Source organism: Pelodiscus sinensis, chromosome 11, assembly GCF_049634645.1.
Source record: "Pelodiscus sinensis isolate JC-2024 chromosome 11, ASM4963464v1, whole genome shotgun sequence".
Classification (NCBI taxonomy): Eukaryota; Metazoa; Chordata; order Testudines; family Trionychidae; genus Pelodiscus; species Pelodiscus sinensis.
In genome coordinates this window covers 40920226-40941502 of record NC_134721.1, presented here as the reverse complement: position 1 = coordinate 40941502, position 21277 = coordinate 40920226, and the positions used below count along the sequence as shown (strand labels likewise).

Below are 21277 nucleotides of genomic sequence, written 5' to 3'. Positions count from 1 at the left end.
TCATGTAAAATCATCAGTGCTTTTCCAGAAATACTATGCTGCTCCCGTTTGGGCAAAAGTCTTTTTCCGAAAGACTTTTGCACAAAAGGGCCAGTGTAGACAGCATAGTACTGTTTTCCGCAAAAAAGCCCCGATCGCGAAAATGGCAATCGGGGCTTTTTTGTGGAAAACAGCGTCTAGATTGGCCACGGACGCTTTTCCGCAAAAAGTGCTTTTGCGGAAAAGCATCCTGCCAATCTAGACGTGCTTTTCCGAAAATGCTTTTAACGGAAAACTTTTCCGTTAAAAACATTTTCGGAAAATCATGCCAGTGTAGACGTAGCCATAGTGTATAAAATATAACCATCTCAGAACAATAAAATAAATAAAACCAAGAAGCAAGTTTAACCTAAACAACTAGAAGCTTCAGGGGGTAGCCGGGTTAGTCTGTACAGGAAAAAACAACAAATGGTCGGGTAGCACTTTATAGATTAACAAAACATGTAGATGGGATCATGACCTTTCATGGGCTGAGCCTTTGTGGGCTCATGATACCATCTACATGCTTTGTTAGTCTATAAAGTGCTACCAGACTATTTGTTGTTCTAAACAACCAGGACATGCTCAGCTTTAATTTACTTTCCTTCCTCCTATATTTTTCTGTGTATTGTTTTCATTAAGAGCCAGCTGCAGAAAGTTCTAGTCATATCAAGACAGAGAACTCATGGAAAGTTTTGCATGCTCAGACATTTAGATGCACTGCAGGGCAGGTAATGTCTTTATGTCTGGAATGCAATACACATACATCATGCAATAGAAAAATGAGTCTTATTTAAAATTCAGATCCATTTAGCTTTCCCTTGTTTGCTTTGCCTGTTATTAGCTCATTAAATTAGTTCATTAAATTAGTGTTCTCTCTTACACTCCATTTTCTCTTATTAACCTATATGGCATAAAGAATGACTCTGTTCATCTTTATTAAGCTGTACTGGAGAAATTAAGACACGTGTATTCCTTTTCAGTGTCTCGGCTATTACGTCACCACATACATTGCTCTGAATCTCTTACAGGCGGGACCTTCCTGGTCCGGCACTGTTGGGACCTGAATGGTCCCAAACCACGGAGTTTGCCTGACCATGGGAGGTCAAAGCTCCCTTCTTGGGCCTGCTCTCTGCTGTGAGCCCAGCTGCCCCCAGCTCTGTCAGGGCTGCCCTCCAGCCTGGTGCTCCTCACCAGTGGGGGTGCCCATCTCTGCTGCTTTCCCAGTGCCAGCCGGTGTGGGCTTCTCTTCTTGCTGTGTCAGGACTGCGCTTCTGGCCCCCATTATCCTGCTGCCTCTGACCCAGGCAGAACTGAGCTTCCGGGCGCTGGCCCCCCTGCCTTTGGCCCAGGGGGAGCTGCACTCCCCGCTGTTCCTGCCCGGCCCAGCCAACCGGGGCTGGGTGCTAACCCTGCTGCTTTCAGCCTGGCTGAGGTAGTGCGCTCCACCACCAGCCCCGCCCCTGAACCGGGCCATCCGGGGCTCTCTGGTCCAGCAATATCTGTGGCCCTGTAGTAGCATGGATGTTACTGGACCAGCGAGCCCTGGGTTTTAGAGGTTTAACCTATAATCTGTTTCTTGGCCTTCCACCAAACCTTCCACAAAACACCCCAGAAGGACTCTACTCCCCGACCCTCGCCGCTGGCTTTATGACTTTCTTCTCCTTGCCTTCTTCCCAGCACACCATCATAGCTTCTTCACTGGCCTTCAGATGTGATCCCAGCTGACTTACCTCTTCCTGCTGATTCTTGGTCAAGAACTGCTTTTGGGTAGAATTAACATAAGGGAAATGCATTCTGGGCCTCAGGGATGATTTCTGTCCATGGGAATAAATCTTGAAACTAGCCAGTTCCTAGGTGCCTCCACTTGGACACTAGTCAATTCTGAAGGAGTAATCTTGCAATTGAGTCATAGTACTGTTAAATGTGAGAAATCATACCAATTTCCATGGTACATGATGTAATATTCTACCAAGATAATGACGCCAAAGCACAATGGAACAACTGGAGAACGTGAATGATTAATCTTAAACAGATAAATATTTGATTGACATGGAAGCACGCAATGATTATACAGAACATTACAGGCAGTCCCAGGGTTACGTACAAGATAGGGACTGTAGGTTTGTTCTTAAGTTGAATTTGTAAGTAAGTCGGAACTGGTACATATTGTAGGGGAAACTCTAGCCAAACATTTCTCCAGAGCTCAGTTTTATTCTCCCACACCTCACTTCCCTCAGGGTATGTCTACACTACCCCGCTAGTTCAAACTAGCGGGGTAATGTAGGCATACTGCACTTGCAAATGAAGCCCGGGATTTGATTACCCGGGCTTCATTTGCATAAGCCGGGCGCCGCCATTTTTAAATCCCGGCTACACGCGGCACGGAGTAGCTAGTTCGGATTAGGCTTCTAATCCGAACTAGCTGTACTCCTCATTCCACGAGGAGTACAGCTAGTTTGGATTAGAAGCCTAATCCGAACTAGCTACTCCGTGCCGCGTGTAGCCGTGCGGCATGGGGTTCGAACTAGCTGGGATTTAAAAATGGCGGCGCCCGGCTTATGCAAATGAAGCCCAGGAAATTCAAATCCCGGGCTTCATTTGAAAGTGCGGTATGCCTACATTACCCTCCTAGTTCGAATTAGGAGGGTAGTGTAGACATACCCTCAGTCCTTTATTCTCAAGCTGAGGTGTCTGCTGAGAAAAGCCGCTCCGTGTCTCCCTGGTCTGCTGGGAAGGGGCGCTAGCTTTGCGTCTCCCTAGTCTGCTGGGGGGAAGCAGCTAGTGCGGGGTTGCCTCACCCCGTTTGTAAGTAGGGATCCCAAGTAAGTCAGATCCATGTAACCTGGGGACTGGCTGTATTTTTGTGCATGTTTCTCTAAGTGTTTTCTATTTTCTAAGGCCTTCCTTAGAGATAATCCTTAAAGGAAAACTCTAGATTTGTCCCTACCTGTAGAATACATGTGCAAATTAGAGAGCAGAGAACATCCAAACAGTACCACTACTAGTTACAATAAGAAAATACTGCGTATCCATTGCTAGCTTCCAGACATGTAGATAGGGGTACAGATCCAACTATAGTCCTTAGCAGTACCAGAAATATGAAGGATCTCATCTCCGATCATGAAAATTGCAATAGAGTAAAATTGTCAAGGGGTAGTTGTCAGCAGCATAAAAGTGACACAGAGTAAAGCAATTACCAGCATAATGTTCCCAGGGGTTAATATTCATTTTGTTCATGCATAAATTATTACAGATTTGGTGCCCCATATGTTAAACATTTTTTTCAGTCTGTTTACATTCATTTACACCAAGAGAAAGAATAAGGTCTTGAAATTGAAATTTCTACAAGAGAGATGTCTGAAGCATCAAACCATATTTGATTTTTTTTCTTTTCATAATACTTAATTCAAATGGTGTTTCATATTAGAGATAATTATCCAACTGTTTCTCAATGTGTGCCTGACACTAACTGTTAACTTTTTTTCTTATTATGTCATAACCATTCCTGGTAATAGCTGAAGGTAAGTTTCAAATTCTGTTTGCTTTACCCAATACTTCTGCTTATTATTATTGGTTGGGTAATAGTTGCTGAATCAATTATTTGATTAATTACATACAAATGAATGTGTATGATAACAGTTTTATGATTTTTTTCAAGCACCATATTCGTAAATATTTTCACTAGTAAAGTAGCCCCGTCTGTCTTTATATTGTAACAAACGTCTCATTGTAGAGTCTAGGTGCCTAACAAACAACTATTAAGAACCGTTAGTTGCTTTTTGGACCCAGGATCACTCGTTACCAGACAATTATGTGGAAGGGACTCTTGGTCCACCCAGATTTCTCTCCTCCCCAAATGGAAGAGAAGTGGTGTGAGTTGCTTGGTCAGCACCAAGTCCCCTAAAAGGCCATTCCGCATCATTCCTCCTCTAGCTACACAGTTTACTAGGACAAGATGAGATGATATTTGTTTTCTGTGGACAGTCCCGCAACCCTTCTCAGAATCCCTCAACATGGCCATACTGCAAGAGAACAGGCGTAGAAGCACTAGGATTCCATGCCGATGATTTTGTCCTCTTTGAGGGCCACGTGAACCTGGCAGATTTTGGGGCAGACTCCGTGATGGATGGAAAACACATGCATTCCCCCCCTAGCCAGATTGAGAATGAATTACAAGAGTATTCTCATTGCAATTTTTCTGTCAGACACACTCTCACCCACAGGTTTTACTGTGGAAGGCAATGGCCTGGCCTCAGGAGTAGATTGTCGACTAGGCTTCTTTCAGGGATTAAAGGAAAGAGAAAAATTTGGCTCATGTACTGTGTCTACACCTTGTTACACAGAATCATAGCAATGTAAGGCTGGGAAGGATCTTGCGTGGTCATCTAGTCCATCCTCCTATGCTGAGGGTGGTCCATGTATACCACCTAGGCTATCCTCAACAGATAGTTATCCAACTTGCTCTTAAAAACCTAAAATGATGGGAATTCCCTTGACAATTTGTTCCGCTTCTTAACTATCCTTTACTTTCAAGACCTATGTTTCAGTATCTACTCTCCCCCTCACACTTTTCCATGGAGATGGGCCAATTTCATGCTGTTTGTGATAAGATTTTTGTTAAATGTCCCATGTATGTTTCAGCATTGCTAAAGTAGCATAGTTGTTTATCAATGTTCATACCTACATTTGCTTCATTCCTACTCCCCACCTCTTGAGGGTGCCAATACTGGTGTAAATACTTGCTCCCTTTTGATCTCATTAGTGCCCCGAGTGTTGGCATGAGCAGACTGCTCCATAGCTGCTCAAGACATTTCTTTTCTCCAAGACTTGGGTTTGCTGACTTTGGAATGCTCTCCAAACATCTAGAAATCTGTAGGTAAGTGTAGGATATCTTTTATTTGGCTTTCCTTTTCCTGCTCTAATGCTGTTTTGTTTCATTCACAGCAAAGGCTGCTCCAGGCACTTACTCAGGTAAATTGTAAACTTGACAATATCTGTGGGTACATCTACACTGCAGTGCTAGTTCGGGATACCGGAGGTGTCCTAAAATAGCTCCTGAGTCTTTTGAACATGTCCGTTATTTTGAAATATAGCAGACATGTTATTTCACCATCCTTGAAAGTTCATCACCTAATAAACTATCTTGTTAGTCTTTAAAGTGCTACATATTTTTCCTTTTGTTTTACCAAGATCAGACTAACATAGCTACCTATCTATTACTTCTAAAAGGAGTAAAGGACTGCTCCAAATAGCACTTTATTTCGAAATTTGGCACTCTGTAGACAGCGCCAAATGATGAAGTAAGCTATTTCAAAACAGACTCAAAATAAGCTACGCAATTTGAGTAACACACATTGTGTATCATATTTTGAGTTTCGGGTGCTCCGTAGATGCACCCTAAATGAACTAGAGTTGTCAGTTCTCCAGGAAAAGGAGGAGCAAATTCGGGACCCTTGAGTTAAGTGGCTGTCTGTAGTGTGTGTGTGTGGGGGGGGGGGGGGGGGGGATTACTTGCTGTGTGCTGAGCTTGTGTTTGTCTGTTTTGTTTGTTTGTTTGAAGGAGCGTGTGCTGTGGCTGGCAGTTGGAAGCTGTGAAATCTAGAAGCCTCTGTTAATTGGCTGAGCCTTAGTCAGGGGGTGGGGCTATCAGGAAGTCCAGGGCTTTATAAAGCAGTGAGTCAGTGACCAGGGATCTTTGCCAGGGAGTTTGGAAGGAGAGTGGGAAGGGGCCAAGGTACATTTGCGTCTTTATAGTTTAGTTTAAAGGTTTTAATCAAAACTTCCTGATTTAACTAGAAACCCTATCAATAACCTAGGTAACTGTACGGGAGAATGCAGGCAGAAGCCCAGCAGCAGAGTGGGGGCTATCCTGTTTATTTCACTCAGTGTAGCATGTATGATTACCTGCCCTGTGGGTGGGTGGTGTATGTGTGCATTCAGTGCAAGAAGCTCCCGGCCCTCAGAGACCGCGTACAGGCTTTGGAGGCCAGGGTGGCTGAACTGGAGGAGCTGAGGGTGGCAGAGAGGTACATAGATGAGGCTTTCTGGGACACTGTAGAATTGTCCCATCTCCGGTCAGACAGCCCCTGTGCTGTTAAGGAGGATGAAAGGCTCAGAGAAGGAGAGCAGTCAACGGGAGCAGAGGGAAACCTTCCCATAGTTGGGACCCTCCTTCCAGATGTTGGGGTATCCTCTCACACTAAGGTTACCTCTCTGGGAGAGGGAACTCCAGTCAGTAGGAAAAGGCAGTTGCTAGTAATGGGAGATTCGATCATTAGAAATGTAGATAACTGGGTTTGTGATGACCAGGAGAACTGTATGGTGACTTGCCTGCCTGGTGTGAAGGTTGCAGATCTCTCGAGGCATCTAGATAGACTTATGTGTAGTGCTGGGGAGGAGCCGGTGGGTGTGGTACATGTAGGTACCAATGACATAGGGAAAGGTAGAAGAGATGTCCTAGAAGCCAAACTTAGGCTGCTAGGAAAGAGACTGAAATCCAGGACCTCTATGGTGGCATTCTCAGAAATGCTTCCAGTTCCACATGCAGGACCAGATAGGCAGGCAGAGCTTCAGAGTCTCAATGCATGGATGAGACAATAGTGTAGGGAGGAGGGATTTAGCTTTATAAGGAACCAGGGAAACTTTTGGGATAGGGGGAGCCTACACTGGAAAGATGGGCTCCACCTAAATCAAAGTGGATCCAGACTGCTGGCACTTAACATTAAAAAGGTCGCAGAGCAGTTTTTAAACTAAGAGATGGGGGGAAGCTGATTCGTGCAGAGGAGCACATGGATCAGACAGAGATGTCTCTTAGGGTACGTCTAGACTACATGCCTCTGTCACCAGAGGCATGTAGATTAGGCTACCAGACCTAGTAAAATGAAGCGGCGATTTAAATAATCGCCGCTTCATTTAAATTTACATGGCTGCCCCGCTGAGCCGACAAACAGCTGATCAGCTGTTTGTCGGCTCAGCACGATAGTCTGGATGCGCGGGGGTCGACATCAAAGGTATTTGTCGACCACCCAGGTATGCCTCCTGGGATGAGGTATACCTGGGTGGTCGACAAATACCTTTGATGTCGACCCCCGCATGTCCAGACTATCGCGCTGAGCCGACAAACAGCTGATCAGCTGTTTGTTGGCTCAGCACGGCAGCCATGTAAATTTAAATGAAGCGGCGATTATTTAAATCGCCGCTTCATTTTACTATGTCTGGTAGCCTAATCTACATGCCTCTGGCGACAGAGGCATGTAGTCTAGACATACCTTTAGAGGAGAGTCTATTGATAGAGATTCTCTAGGTTTTAGTCAGGAGGAGAGGATGGAAGAGCATAAAGTATGGGCCAGATCAGACGAAAAACATTCACATAAAAAAGAATCTGACATATCAGAAAAGGGCAGACAAATAAACAGTGACAAGTTTTTAAAGTGCTTGTACACAAATGCTAGAAGTCTAAAAAGTAAGATGGGTGAACTAGAGTGCCTCATGTTAAAGGAGGATACTGATATAATAGGCATCACAGAAACCTGGTGGAGAGAGGACAATCAATGGGACACAATCATTCCTGGGTACAAAATATATCGGAAGGAGAAAACAGGTCGTGCGGGTGGGGGAGTGATACTATATATGAAAGAAAATTTAAAATCAAATGAAGAAAAAATCTTAAATTAATCAACATGTTCCATAGAATTGCTATGGATAGTAATTCCCTGCTCTAATAAGAATATAACAGTAGGGATCTATTATTGACCACCTGAACAGTATATTAATAGTGACTATGAAATTCTAAGGGAGGTTAGAGAGGCTATCAAAATAAAGAACTCAATAGTGGGGGATTTCAACTTTCCCCATATTGACTGGCTACATGTCACCTCAGGACGAGATGCAGAGACAAAATTTCTTGATACCTTAAACAACTGCTTCTTGGAGCAGCTGGTACAGGAACCCACAAGGGGAGAGGCAATTCTCGATTTAGTCCTGAGTGGGGTGCAAGATCTGGTCCAACAGGACTGCTTGGAAATAATGACCATAATATAATAACATTTAACATTCCTGTGGTGGGAAGAACACCTCAGCAGCCCAACACTGTGGCATTTAATTTCGAAAAGGGAAACTATGCAAAAATGAGGAGATTAGTTAAACAGAAATTAAAAGGTACAGTGACTAAAGTAAAATCCCTGCAAGCTGCATGGACACTTTTCAAAGACACCATAATAGAGACCCAACTTAAATGTATACCTCAAATTAAAAAAACATAGTAGAAGAACTAAAAAAAGCCACTGTGGCTTAACAACCATGTAAAAGAAGCAGTGACAGATAAAAAGACATCTTTTAAAAAGTGGAAGTCAAATCCTAGTGAGGTAAATAGAAAGGAGCATAAACACTGTCTAAGTGTAAAAATGTAATAAGAAAAGCCAAAAAGGAGTTTGAAGAACAGCTAGCCAAAAACTCAAAAGGTAATAACAAAACATTTTTTAAGTACATCAGAAGCAGGAAGCCTGCTAAACAACCAGTGGGGCCCCTGGACGATCGAGTTACAAAAGGAGCACTTAAAGACGATAAAGTCATTGCAGAGAAACTAAATTAATTCTTTGCTTCAGTCTTCATGGCTGAGGATGTTAGGGAGATTCCTAAACCTGATCCAGCCTTTGTAGGTGACAAATCTGAGGACTTGTAACAGATTGAAGTGTCATTAGAGGAAGTTTTGGAATTAATTGATAAACTTAACAGTAACAAGTCACCAGGACCAGATGGCATTCACCCAAAAGTTCTGAAAGAACTCAAATGTGAAATTGTGGAATTATTAACTAAGGTTTGTAACCTATCCTTTACAGCTTCTGTACCCAACTACCTGAAGATAGCTAATGTAACGCCAATATTTAAAAAGGGCTCTAGACGCAATCCTAGCAATTACAGACCAAGAAGTCTAAAGTCAGTACCGGGGACATTAGTTGAAATAATAGTAAAGAATAAAATTGTCAGACACATAGAAGAACATAATTTGCTGGGCAAAAGTCAATATGGTTTCTATAAAAGGGAAATCATATCTTACTAATCTATTAGAGTTCTTTGAAGGGATCAACAAACATGTGGACAAGGGGGAATCCAGTAGATATAGTGTACTTAGATTTCCAGAAATCCTTTGACAAGGTCTCTCTCCAAAGGCTCTTAGGTAAATTAAGTTGTCAAGGGATAAGAGGAAAGATCCTTTCATGGACTGAGAACTGGTTAAAAGACAGGAAACAAAGTATAGGAATAAATGGTAAATTTTCAGAATGGAGAGGGGTAACTAATGGTGTTCCCCAAGGGTCAGTCCTAGGACCAATCCTATTCAACTTATTCATAAATGATCTGGAGAAAGTGAGGTGGCGAAGTTTGCAGATGATACTAAACTGCTCAAGATAGTTAAGACCAAAGCAGACTGTGGAGAACTTCAAAAAGATCTCACCAAACTAAGTGACTGGGCAACAAAATGGCAAATGAAATTTAATGTGGATAAATGTAAAGTAATGCACATTGGAAAAAATAACCCCAACTATACATATAATATGATGGGGGATAATTTAGCTACAACTAATCAGGAAAGAGATCTTGGAGTCATTGTGGATAGTTCTCTGAAGACATCCACGCAGTGTGCAGCGGCAGTCAAAAAAGCAAACAGGATGTTAGGAAACTTTAAAAAAAGGATAGAGAATAAGATGAAGAATATCCTATTGCCCTTATATAAATCCATGGTACGCCCAAATCTTGAATACTGCGTACAGATGTGGTCTCCTCATCTCAAAAAAGATATACTGGCATGAGAAAAGGTTCAGAGTAGGGCAACTAAAATGATTAGGGGTTTGGAATGGGTCCCATATGAGAAGAGATTAAAGAGACTTGGACTTTTCAGCTTGGAAAAGAGGAGACTAAGGGGGGATATGATAGAGGTATATAAAAACATGAGTGGTGTGGAGAAAGTGAATAAGGAAGTTATTTATTTATTCCCATAATATAAGAACTAGGGGTACCACCAAATGAGCCTAATGGGCAGCAGGTTTAAAACAAATAAAAGGAAGTTCTTTTTCACACAGTGCATAGTCAATCTGTGGAACTCCTTGCCTGAGGAGGTTGTGAAGGCTAGGACTATAACAGGGTTTAAAAGAGAACTAGATAGATTCATGGAGGTTATGTCCATTAATGGCTATTAGCCAGTTTGGGTAAGGAATGGTGTCCCTACCCTCTGTTTGTCAGAGGGTGGAGATGGATGGCAGGAGAGAGATCGCTTGATCAGTACCTGTTCGATTCACTCCCTCTGGGACACCTGGCATTGGCCACTGTCGGCAGACAGGGTACTGGGCTAGATGGACCTTTGGTCTGACCCAGTATGGCCGTTCTTATGTTCTTACGTTCTTATGTCAGAGGAAAAATTTCAATCAACAAAAATGATCAAGCAGAGGGAAATAAGGCTGTGTCTTCACCGCACTATCACTTGAGATAAGATATGCAATTTGAGCTATACAAATTGTGTATCTTATTTCAAAATAGCATATTTTGTTCTGAGGGACTTTCTACACCGTGCCAATAGTTGAAATACCCCACTATTCTGAAACATCCCTTACTCCTCATAGAATACGGTTTACAGGATGTCGGAATAGCAAGCTCGTTATATTTAGAAATAATGGGCTTCCTGTGAAGATGTGGGATAGCTATTTCAGGATACTCGGGTATCCCAAAATAGCACTGCAGCTTAGACATAGCCTACCAGCGTGTCTCTGATTTCACTTATATTTTAACAAGCGCTAAGGAAAGACAAGCAAATTCAACATAATAGGTTAAAATGTACCTAAAGAGCGAAGTCATATATATAAATATCCTTATGATTTACAGCTATGAAGCATCCTAGTTCAGTCTTCCATGCCTTGCCAAAATATTGAGCAAGAATCTCTGAGCTACATGCTGGAATAACTGGAAAATTGTTCCTTTGGTGCCTCAAATAGAGAGCATCAAATGATGAAGACAATATAAATAAATTTGCCTTTATATTAATGACACTCTGCCTGATTGAAGAGCAGCAGAAACTGTCAGACCACAGCCTTAGCAAACTGTGTGTGTGTGTGTGTGTGTGTGTATGTGTGTGTGAGAGAGAGAGAGATCTTTCATGTACGTGAAAAAGTCCTGAAAACCTTCTGCATTTGTTGTTTTTAGTCCTCTGCCTCCCTCTTCCCACCTGAAATACTGTCAGCCTATCCTCTTCCAGATAAGAAATATCTTCACAATCTTTTATGAGCCCCAATCATCCACAGAGTATAAACACACTGGCTGTGTCTAGACTGGCAAGTTTTGCCGCAAGAAAAATTTTTGCTTTTGCGGAAAAACTTGCCAGCTGTCTACACTGGCCGCTTGAATTTCAGCAAGAACACTGACGATCTCATGTAAGAAATCAGTGCTTCTTGCAGAAATATTGTGCTGCTCCCGTTCGGGCAAAAGTCCTTTTGCGCAAAGCTTTTGCGCAAAAGGGTCAGTGTAGACAGCTCAGATTTGTTTTGCGCAAAAAAGCCCCGATGGCGAAAATGGCAATCGGGGCTTTTTTGCGCAAAAGCGCGTCTAGATTGGCACGGATGCTTTTCCGCAAAAAGTGCTTTTGCGGAAAAGCGTCCATGCCAATCTAGACGCTCTGTTCTGAAAATGCTTTTAACGGAAAAGTTTTCCGTTAAAAGCATTTGCGGAAAATCATGCCAATCTAGACGTAGCCAATTACTCCAGTTACCTGTTGTACCAGGAAATTGGAGACTGAGATTGACACTCAGACCTGGTTTTTGCACATGGCTGTGCAGAACAGTACCACCAAACTGTTACTACTATCTATTAGAAACAGAATCAAAGTTCAGTTTTAACAAGTAATTTAAATTGTTATCTGTATTGTAGACACAGTGTACAAATGTCCCCTTTTGATTTTACCCCTAACAATCTTTGTTCTTTGTTTCTATGCAGCTCCAACACATTCTTTTCTATATAGTAGGCCTGCATCCCCCTCTGTATATACTAGTGGTGAGTGTTCTTTAAATAATTTTAAAGAAAATAGGGGAAAGGTCTTCTTTGAAAGAATGTAGAGCCTCAAAAAGACCAAGTTGCAACACTCTTCACAATCATTTATATACTTAATTTTCATTAAAAAAACACAATAAAATAAATAAGCAATTTTTGTTCCATACTTTCACATTGTAATTTGTTCTGCATTTCCCTTATTCTTTTATAACAAGTCAGCTTTCACTAGTTCAATTCTATGTCGCAGTCTTGCTTTTTGATCTGAAGCCTTTTGACAATAATCCCCTCAGCCTTCTGCTTTCATGAGCATTTTTATGTCCTGCTGTGTTTCTATCCCAACAGTGCTTACTCAAGGCTTACTTTGTTCTTACTTGTTTACTTCTTAGGATGCCTAGTTTTAGCATGTTAACTTTTATTAGTTGGCTTATAATGTTTTCTTCACCTGTAGAATTTAAGTTTCATATGCAACAGATCTTTCATTAGGGACAATTCTGTAAGTAAATTTTAAAAGTTTTCCAAATTTGTTACTCTTTACCTGGCAGGAAGCCAGAGTATTGAGGTACAGTATATTGATTTTACATAGCTTTAAAACTCTTCCCCAATTCCATGTCACATAGGCCTGGATTTTGCCCCTCTTTCCTATTTTGATTTTGCTAAACATTGTAGGTTAGCATTTAATTTTACAAAATAATGGGTGTAACATCCAGCTTCTCTTTAGTCCACCCTCAACTCTCCCTACCCATAGATTTATCTTTTGGGCATTTTTCTATTCGTGGAAAGATTTTACAGGAATCAAATGATTTCTTCACTGTACACATTAAGGTCAGCAGTATTCTTTTGTCTAATTTAAAGCACTTTTGGCATGAGGATATCACATTTTCTTAACAAAATTTTATCCTATGGAAAAAAGCTTTGTTACTGGACTCTCTTATCACAAGATACACCTATCACAACAAAACTATTTTTCTAAAACTCACAAGGATTTGGTTCCAATTTCTCTTATCTCCAGTTGTCCACCCTGTAAAATATTAGTTAGACCATTGCTAAATGTGGGAATTCTTTCATTCTAATCTCACTATATCACTCTAGTTTAAAATGTGCTGTTCTGAAGGGGCAGGATAAATCGATTAAGAGAGCCAAAGTAATGTGTAACCAGTTTTTGTACAGGACTTTTTAAATGCAGTGATTATTATTGACAGTTGACGGAGATCCACACTTCATCATATCAGTGCCACAAAAAGAAGATGCCATTTGTTTCAATATCAATGAAGAGACTGGCACAGTATTAAGTTTAATAAAAGACCCAGTTACAGGTAAGATTTACATTCTTTAAATACATTGGATAGGGGGGCCATTGGCACAGTGTAATTCCCAGGAACAGCACAGCTACCACAAGGGGTCGCCAGATCACTTTCACTTGACTGTATAAAAGGTTCAGTGCACTGTACCATTCCTGTGAACATATTTTTATGTTTAGTAGCAAAAGGGACTTTTGCCCAACCCCTCAGAGGAATTGTCTAGGTATAATATAGCCCAGTGAATACAAGCAAAGAGAATTAAAATGATCCTTAGTCTTACAAGTCCTATTGCTTGAAATGCCTAGAAAAGGGTTAAAAGGAGTGCTTAGACTATTCCTTCTCAGCACTGAAGCTGCCAAAAGATGAGTACATCTAGAATTTTATCCCATATGCCCCAGTGGATGATTGCTTATTCTCAGTGATTTCCCATTCAACAGAAGACACCGTGTCATAGTCTCCATTGCATTAGAGCCCATACATTCTGTTCTGGCCCACAATAAATAAGAACATAATTCTGATGTGATTCAGACCTCTGCTTTATTTTTCTCGTTTTTTAAATGCCATTCTTCGATATATGCTGATCAAAATCTTTTCTATTTTAATTTTAGGCATCACAGTTAATGGGCAGCTTATTGGAGATAAGAGAGTGAACAATGATGCAAAGATTCAAAACACATATTTTGGAAAACTTGGGATTGAAAATAAGAAGCTGGAATTAAAACTAGAAGTGACTCCTGAGAAAATAATCATCCAGAATGGCAGAAAGAAGACAGTTTTCAGCTGGCTTGATACAGTCACCCTGCGACAAGAAAGGTATCACAAATACCAGAATCATTCGCAAATTTTCAAATTTGTGAACAGAACAGAGCTGAGTGAAGATCTGAAGCTGGAAATTTTGGTGGAAAATCCAGATTCAATGACAGCAACATGTTTTGTGAATGCGAGTTTTACCAAATTGCTTAGGTCAACATTTTTTTCAGTTCAGAAGAAAAAAATATCTTCAGCCATGTTTCTAAATGAAATGTTTCAGACTTCCAGTTCTAAACAAATTTTTGTTTCACGTTTCCTTTTATTTAAGAAAAAATCACACACGTTTTAAAATGGTCAAAATTCTGACCAGACAGACTAGTTAGGGCTGCTTGCACAGTGCATGCAGCAGAACAGAATGAGAGTATTTGATGTACAGTTTGAACATGTATCCAAGATACAAAATAGCAGAGAATCATCTGCTCTTTTCAGATTAGCTTCCATATTCACAGCCCTGCCTCTTTAAATCTTTACTAAGTACTCAGAGCAAAAATTCTCACCACACAACAGCAGAGGGACAATCACTTCAGTGTTCAGTTCTCCTCATATGCACTGTTATAACTGTGTAGTCCAGAGAGCAGGATAGCAGACACAATCTGTCCGGCACATTTAATATTTTTATTGTGGTATTGCCCAATAAACTTAATCAGGCTTGGAGCCTCATTTTCACTAGTATTGACAGAGAAGGTGGGTGAGTAAATATCTTTTACTGAACCAACTCCTGCTGGTGAGAGAGAGAGCTTGTCTTTCTCGCCAACAGAAGCTGATCCAGTAAAAGATATCACTTCTCCCACCTTTCCGCTCTGATTTTTTGGAACCAACATGACTACAACTGCACCACATGTAATGTTGGCTGACTTAGTCTAAAGAATTTAGTCTCAGCTCAGACAGTCAAACAAAGGGTATAGTGGCATACGGTAGTCAAGAAAAGAGATGATGAAGGACATATATTTTATTAATAGACAAACAGGTAGGCATGCTATATCCAGTTGTGTCTCAGCCTAGCCACTGGTAGGTGGCAATTTCTGTTACGTATTTCAGTAGAATTGGCTTGCAAAGAGATTTGAAAGCAAGGGATTAACTTTCTTCAAAATAATTTTGTACACAGTCTCAATACAACTCACACAGAGTCAGTCTATGTGTGAAATCTTTTCTTTTATTAAAAAAAAATGTATCTTTACCAGACAATTTTCTTTTCTCAAGCTCCTCATCATCTCTAGAAAGTCTGGTATTTTTTACAACAATGACTTCAAGGAACGTAAGATTTCTGAACTATGGTTTCTTTTTTCCCCCCAGTCTAACTCTGATAATCAACAGGAAAAAAAATCTGGTGCTCTCAATGGGAGATGGCGCATCCTTTGTTATTGTTTTGCATCAAGTATGGGAGAAACATCCTCTACACCAGAACTTCCTAGGACTGTACACACTGGATAGTCACAAGCTGTCTGAACATACCCATGGCTTATTAGGTATGAATTCACATAAGGCCTTATGGGGTCAGACTCCTCAAAATGGTATTAGCTATTTTCTCATTCCTTTTTCCAGCGCTTAAACCCATTGTCATCCACTTGCCCTCACTGGTCTCTCTCCTATCCACCTTAGGGTCAATCTAATGTACAGACTTGTTTTCTTTAGTGTACCGACTCTCTCTAATGCTTTGAAAAGTGGATTTCTCTTGTTTCAGTCTCATTAACATTTTTCACCTAGAGATGGGCACTAGTAAAGTACCTATTACTGTACAGCCAAAATCTGCCAATTTTCAGTGCATGCTTGCACAATAAGAAAAATATATATTTTATAACCTTTGAATACCTTCACCTGCTAACACATGGTAAGCCCGGAAACTGCCTGCTCCTTACCTGGGTTTTACCCCATCTTAGGTAATGCATGGTAAGAGCGTATTCCTCCCCACCCCCACTCCCACAGTGGAGACAAGTCCCTCATTTGATGATCAAAAATCATCCTGAGCATAAAGTAGGTAAGCAGCAGGCAACAGGCATTTGCTCAGTTAAATGTACCTTCTCTACACATATGCACATCATAGATTATTTGAAAGCTTATTATGTCTACTTTAAAATGAATTGTACTAGTACTGATGACATTTCTAGTTCTCCTCAGTACCTCTCGTGTAGTTAAAAGTCCCGTAGTGTGCTAGAGGGCTGGCACTCCAAACTGCAAGCCCCGGTGCCTATCACAGAGCTGATGCCCAAGCCCTGAGCACTGGCACATCCCCTGGGTTTGAAAATATTTACCAGAATTCTACTATAGTGATGCCAGCTTAATTTAAGCCCTGCCATAGAAAAACAGTAGACTTGCCTTGTCCTTGCTGTGCATAGGATAAAATTGCAGAACCACATTGGTTGTCTTAATCTTGCGTGCAACTTGTTAGTGGCATATAGCTTGCACTTACATCTGTGTAGCAGCTTGGGGAAAAGAGCCTTCTTGATGTATGTACCATCATTGTCTGTCTCTTCATTGAGCTGATAAAATGCAGCTTGATAAGCTGCCTGTAGTGTTCCAATGTAATTAGCTATTTTTCCTTAAGCTTTGTTTTACTCACGCAAGGCAGATTGGAGTGCTAAACGGCATCCTTAGCAATCAAGTCTTCATAGACATTCTATGCAACATGTGGTCAGCTCATATGTTAAGTGCTTCTTCCCTTAGTTTGGTTGTTCTGTCACATTTCTATTGTATGAAGTTTCTTGCAGTTCTTTTGTGGTTTTGTTTCAAACTAACTGCAGCTGGTGCCAGCACTGGAGGATGAAAAAAAATACTTGCTCATGCAAAACCATTAACTAGCTTGTAAAATACATTGTTGTGTGATAGTACTGACCAATAAACACCACAATAAGGTGCGGTAGTAGTCATGTTGCAGTGTTTCTCGAACTGTGCAAAAAAACCACACGCTCCCATTGTGGATGCCATAATTTACTTTGTCTACAGGCTTACAGCACCACTTGATAGCTCCACATTCTATCTTGTTGAACAGGGATACAATATTCCTCGCCAGCTCTTCCGATGAAAAAGATGTTGCCCACAAAAGCTCATGATATCATATACATTTTTGTTAGTCTCTAAGGTATCACAGGACTACTCGTTGTTTATACATAAAATAAACTTTCAAATGATCTAGATATGTGTAGGGTCAGTACATTGAACTTCAAAAATATAGCTCTTCTTGTTGAATTGCTGCTTACTTAAAGGCACAGCACCACTCAATCTTATTTTTTTGCCAGTGTAATGCCTTTTCTGGGATTCATTTTCTGCTGGGAGCTCTACAGTCTGTCCAAGAACTGGCCATTTTTTCTTGCAGCTTTAGATTAAGGGTAACAGGGTTTTTACACTGAACAGGTCAGTGACTTTGCTGATGGTGGACTGGTAATAATTACAGATATACCCTTACCACTTTTTGTACCTATAGTGGAATCTGAAAAAAAAATCCCCATCATAGTGTTATAAATGACATAAGTGTGTGTATTAGGAAGTATAATTTACAGGTCAGAGGGGCCTTGAGTTAGAAAACAGTAAGAGGTAAGATAAGGCAGGGCATTATTCGCTTTTTTTGCCAACATCTTTTTGGTATTTTAAAATCGTATCGTGCTACAGGCACACTGACATAGCCTGGTTTACATCAGCTCACTGGCCTGCATCTTACAGTACTGTTTATATTAGCAGTGAGTTTGACCTTGTACTGTATTAAATAAACTACAGCTGTGTCTGGTTATTATCTAACATTTGTGAAAACACTCCCTACATCAGCTATATAATAGTGTTACACAAACAGTACAACACAGTGCAAAAGAAGCAGCAGCAAATTCTGCCAGAAGCATGCATGTACAATTGGAAATCAGAAATTAAACCAGTTTTCTGAACTCATAAGAACATAAGAACTCAATCATTTTCATGGTTGCTAAGGTTCTGGGACGGACCCACAACTGGACCCAGTCAATGCAACTGAACAGACATGACAAAGCAATATGATTACAAAGAATTTATTGAGAGCGATTAAGAAAGATACATTTTACTATGTATGTTTGAATTAGGAAAGGATTTAAGGAGAAATGGAGCTGAATTTAAATCCCTAATCTAAGCAGCCCTAAACTAATTTAAATGAATCATATAATTTAATGATAGGTATTGGCAACCTGATTTCCAGTTGTGAGGATCTACAGTTGTTCAAACAGAATGTATATGAAACATCTTATTGAAGATTTGCTTTTCATAAGCAGATAGCATCTTTGCATAGTAATAATCACATTTCATAAAGCTGTAATGCCCAGATTGGTCACTAAAAATGTAAGCACATATGGATGGAAGATATTCTAAAAGAATAAAGGGTTATTAATTATTCTGAGAGAGATATTAGTAATACTATATAAAATGCTTAAGTTGGCCTGAAAGATTGTATTTGCTTAGGCAACTGTTTAGTATGTTTATACAAAATCAGTATATCAACAAACTGTGTGGATGCATATTAGACATTCTGCTGAAAATTTGGCTAAGTATAGGATAAGCTGAAAAATCACAGTCAGAATGTAAATTACTTTTTAAATGAACACGAGAGGCATGAAATATTAACATTTGATATTTTTTTAGGGCAATTTTTCCATCACATTGACTTTGATATACTTGAAATCCATCCTGGGGCCGATTCTAAAAAACCAGATGCTACAATGATGGTCAAAAACAATAAACTGACAGTAACTAGGTAACGAATAATCAAGTCCTTAAAAATATCACTTTCCCTAATTGTAGCTTGGGCGTTGATTTTTACAGTTATATATTTTCTATTTCAGGGGCTGGCAGAAAGATTTCAGGAAAGATTCCCAGCATGGCGTCGATATCCCTTGCTGGTTTGTTCATAATAATGGAGCAGGGCTGATTGATGGAGTTCACACAAACTATATTGTTTCCAGTATATTTGACACAACTATAAATTGATCCTCAGATATGTGTTGGGAGAACATTTTTCCTGAATGTGTGATGCTTTCTAATAATCAGCTACTAAATCACTGAAAGCTTACAGAATTGGTGTGTGGGTTGTTACTACTGTTACGTAACAGATTCTAGCGAATCAGGCTAGCTTGTGTGTGATCAGTTCTTTAATGCGAAATAGCTGCTCTGTATGAAAAGGGTTAAATAAAAGCTTCTAAACTTGCTGTCTTGTTCAGTCATTCCCACTACCTGCCAACAATGAATCGATTCCAGAGTGTCAGGTAAATATTGCAATGAATTAGCTGCAGCATAACAGAAACTTTAATACTTCCATCTGAGCGCCCAGGTCTTATTTTCAAGAGAAGTCATAAATACATGGCGTTGTAGACCTATTTGTGTACTTGATTGTAGTACACAGTATGTTGGTTTACTTCCACATTCCTTGGTGGGTTGTTAGAAAGGTCTAAATCTGGGACTGCTGTAATTTAAAGCTTGAATGACTATTATCAAAACTGAAAAATTCAGTTATGATGGCCAATCTGTATCAGGCTTCTCGACCTCTGAAGGTGACTCAGCCACCACCAGAGCAGGGAGTGGAAGATGTGGAATAACACCTGTTACAGTGAATTGTCATTTGCTGTAAATATTTTGCATGTTCTGTTAAAATGAACACTGTCCAAAGGATTACGAGTAGGAAAACAAAACTCCGGAGCAGGAGAATCCTTAGGGAATATTTAACCTGTTCGTCATGCTAATCTTAATAATGGAAAATAGGAGCTTGTGCTATTATACTGGGAACACAGACTAGACTCTCTGTTTGTTAGCTTTGATAAATAAGGTTCCAACAGTATATGCAGTATTCTAGGTATTTCTGAGAGCAAGATAAAGAATATTGCGAATGATAAGAAAACCTTGTTTTAGTTATCCACCAGCAAGATAAAATTGGCAAGTTTTAGGGATGATCATGGTATTCACCATAGAAATAACATTTGTCTGTCACATATCTTTGTATTGTGTTTTAAAAAAATAATAAAAGTGTAAATTTAATCTAAGTATAATCAATGTTGAACCATTTTCTGGAGACGTGACTGTGATATTGTCCAGAAAGTTTTTTGACGTCGCAGTCTCTCCAGCTACTTCTGACCAGAAAAGGTCATCTGAAGAAGTGGGTTGCGCCCCTGAAAGCTCATGATACCAGCTACATGTTTTGTTAGGTGACACTAGCCTATTAGTTGCTTTTTAGAAAATTTTCCAGAAAGAAGTGAGAGAAATAAAAAATCTGAAGTTTTTTATCTGAAATAAGACATTTTGACACACTTTTGTTTTGCAAGACTAGTCAAGAGATTTTTGGTTTTGTTCCATTGGGGAATGAAACCAAATAATGAAATCTCAAAAATTGTCACAAAACAGAACTGTCATGTTGCTCCAGACAACTCTAGTTCTGAATGCTTAGAAATAGCAGAAAGGTTGATAGTAAGGGTTCTGTAGCAGGTTCATTCTGCTTAGTATCTCAAATCAGTATTTTCTGATGACTCAAATCAGTATTTTACTTTTTATTTTGCTGTTCATCCCCTTTTTAATGCATATGTTGATGCCATTAAGATTAATCAGGCAGTAGCTGAGTTAGTCTATACACGAAAAAAACAACAAATGGTCTGGTAGCACTTTATAGACTAACAAAACATGTAGATGTTATCATGAGCTTTTGTGGGCACAGCCCACTTCTTCAGATGACCAGAGTTTTGAGTTTAGGATGTGCAGACCCAAAATAAATAGGGGAGAAGCGGGGGGAGGAAAAAAAAGAGGAGGGATGGGAAACAAGGAGCAGAGGGTATGGAAAATCAAAGGGAAAAACAGGAAGGCAGAGCTGGGAATCAGTAAGTACCTGAAGATTGGGTAGTTAAAACGAAGCAGATAAGAATCGAAGTCAATATATAGTACCCTTCCTAACATAGGAATCCACACAAAGAGCTGTTTGCACCTTCACTGAACGTTAGGTTGAAATGAAGGTGCAAACAGCTGTTTGTGTAGATTTTTCTCTCCCCTGCCCTTGGTGTCTTATCTCCCCTACCCCAAACCTACTTATTTCACCCACTAATGGCAGCAGAAAAACAGCATGTGAGAGAGAGAGACACACTAAGGCTGTGTCTACACTGGCGCGATCTTGCGCCAAAGCGGCTGCTCTT

The 21277-nt window shown here is 40.2% G+C and overlaps 1 protein-coding gene across 1 annotated transcript in view; it reads left to right on the top strand.

The window, feature by feature from the left end:
* LOC102454156 (inter-alpha-trypsin inhibitor heavy chain H3) overlaps positions 1 to 19315 on the top strand; it is a 46106-nt gene extending 26791 nt beyond the window's left edge. Inside the window, exons 15-22 of the mRNA XM_006127587.4 lie at positions 3537 to 3542; positions 4966 to 4992; positions 11998 to 12054; positions 13251 to 13364; positions 13958 to 14162; positions 15453 to 15625; positions 18753 to 18864; positions 18953 to 19315. Of these exons, the coding sequence (XP_006127649.2) occupies positions 3537 to 3542; positions 4966 to 4992; positions 11998 to 12054; positions 13251 to 13364; positions 13958 to 14162; positions 15453 to 15625; positions 18753 to 18864; positions 18953 to 19097 (839 nt within the window). The 3' untranslated portion in view covers positions 19098 to 19315. The remainder of the gene's footprint in view (positions 1 to 3536; positions 3543 to 4965; positions 4993 to 11997; positions 12055 to 13250; positions 13365 to 13957; positions 14163 to 15452; positions 15626 to 18752; positions 18865 to 18952) is intronic.
* Positions 19316 to 21277: the final 1962 nt, after the last annotated feature.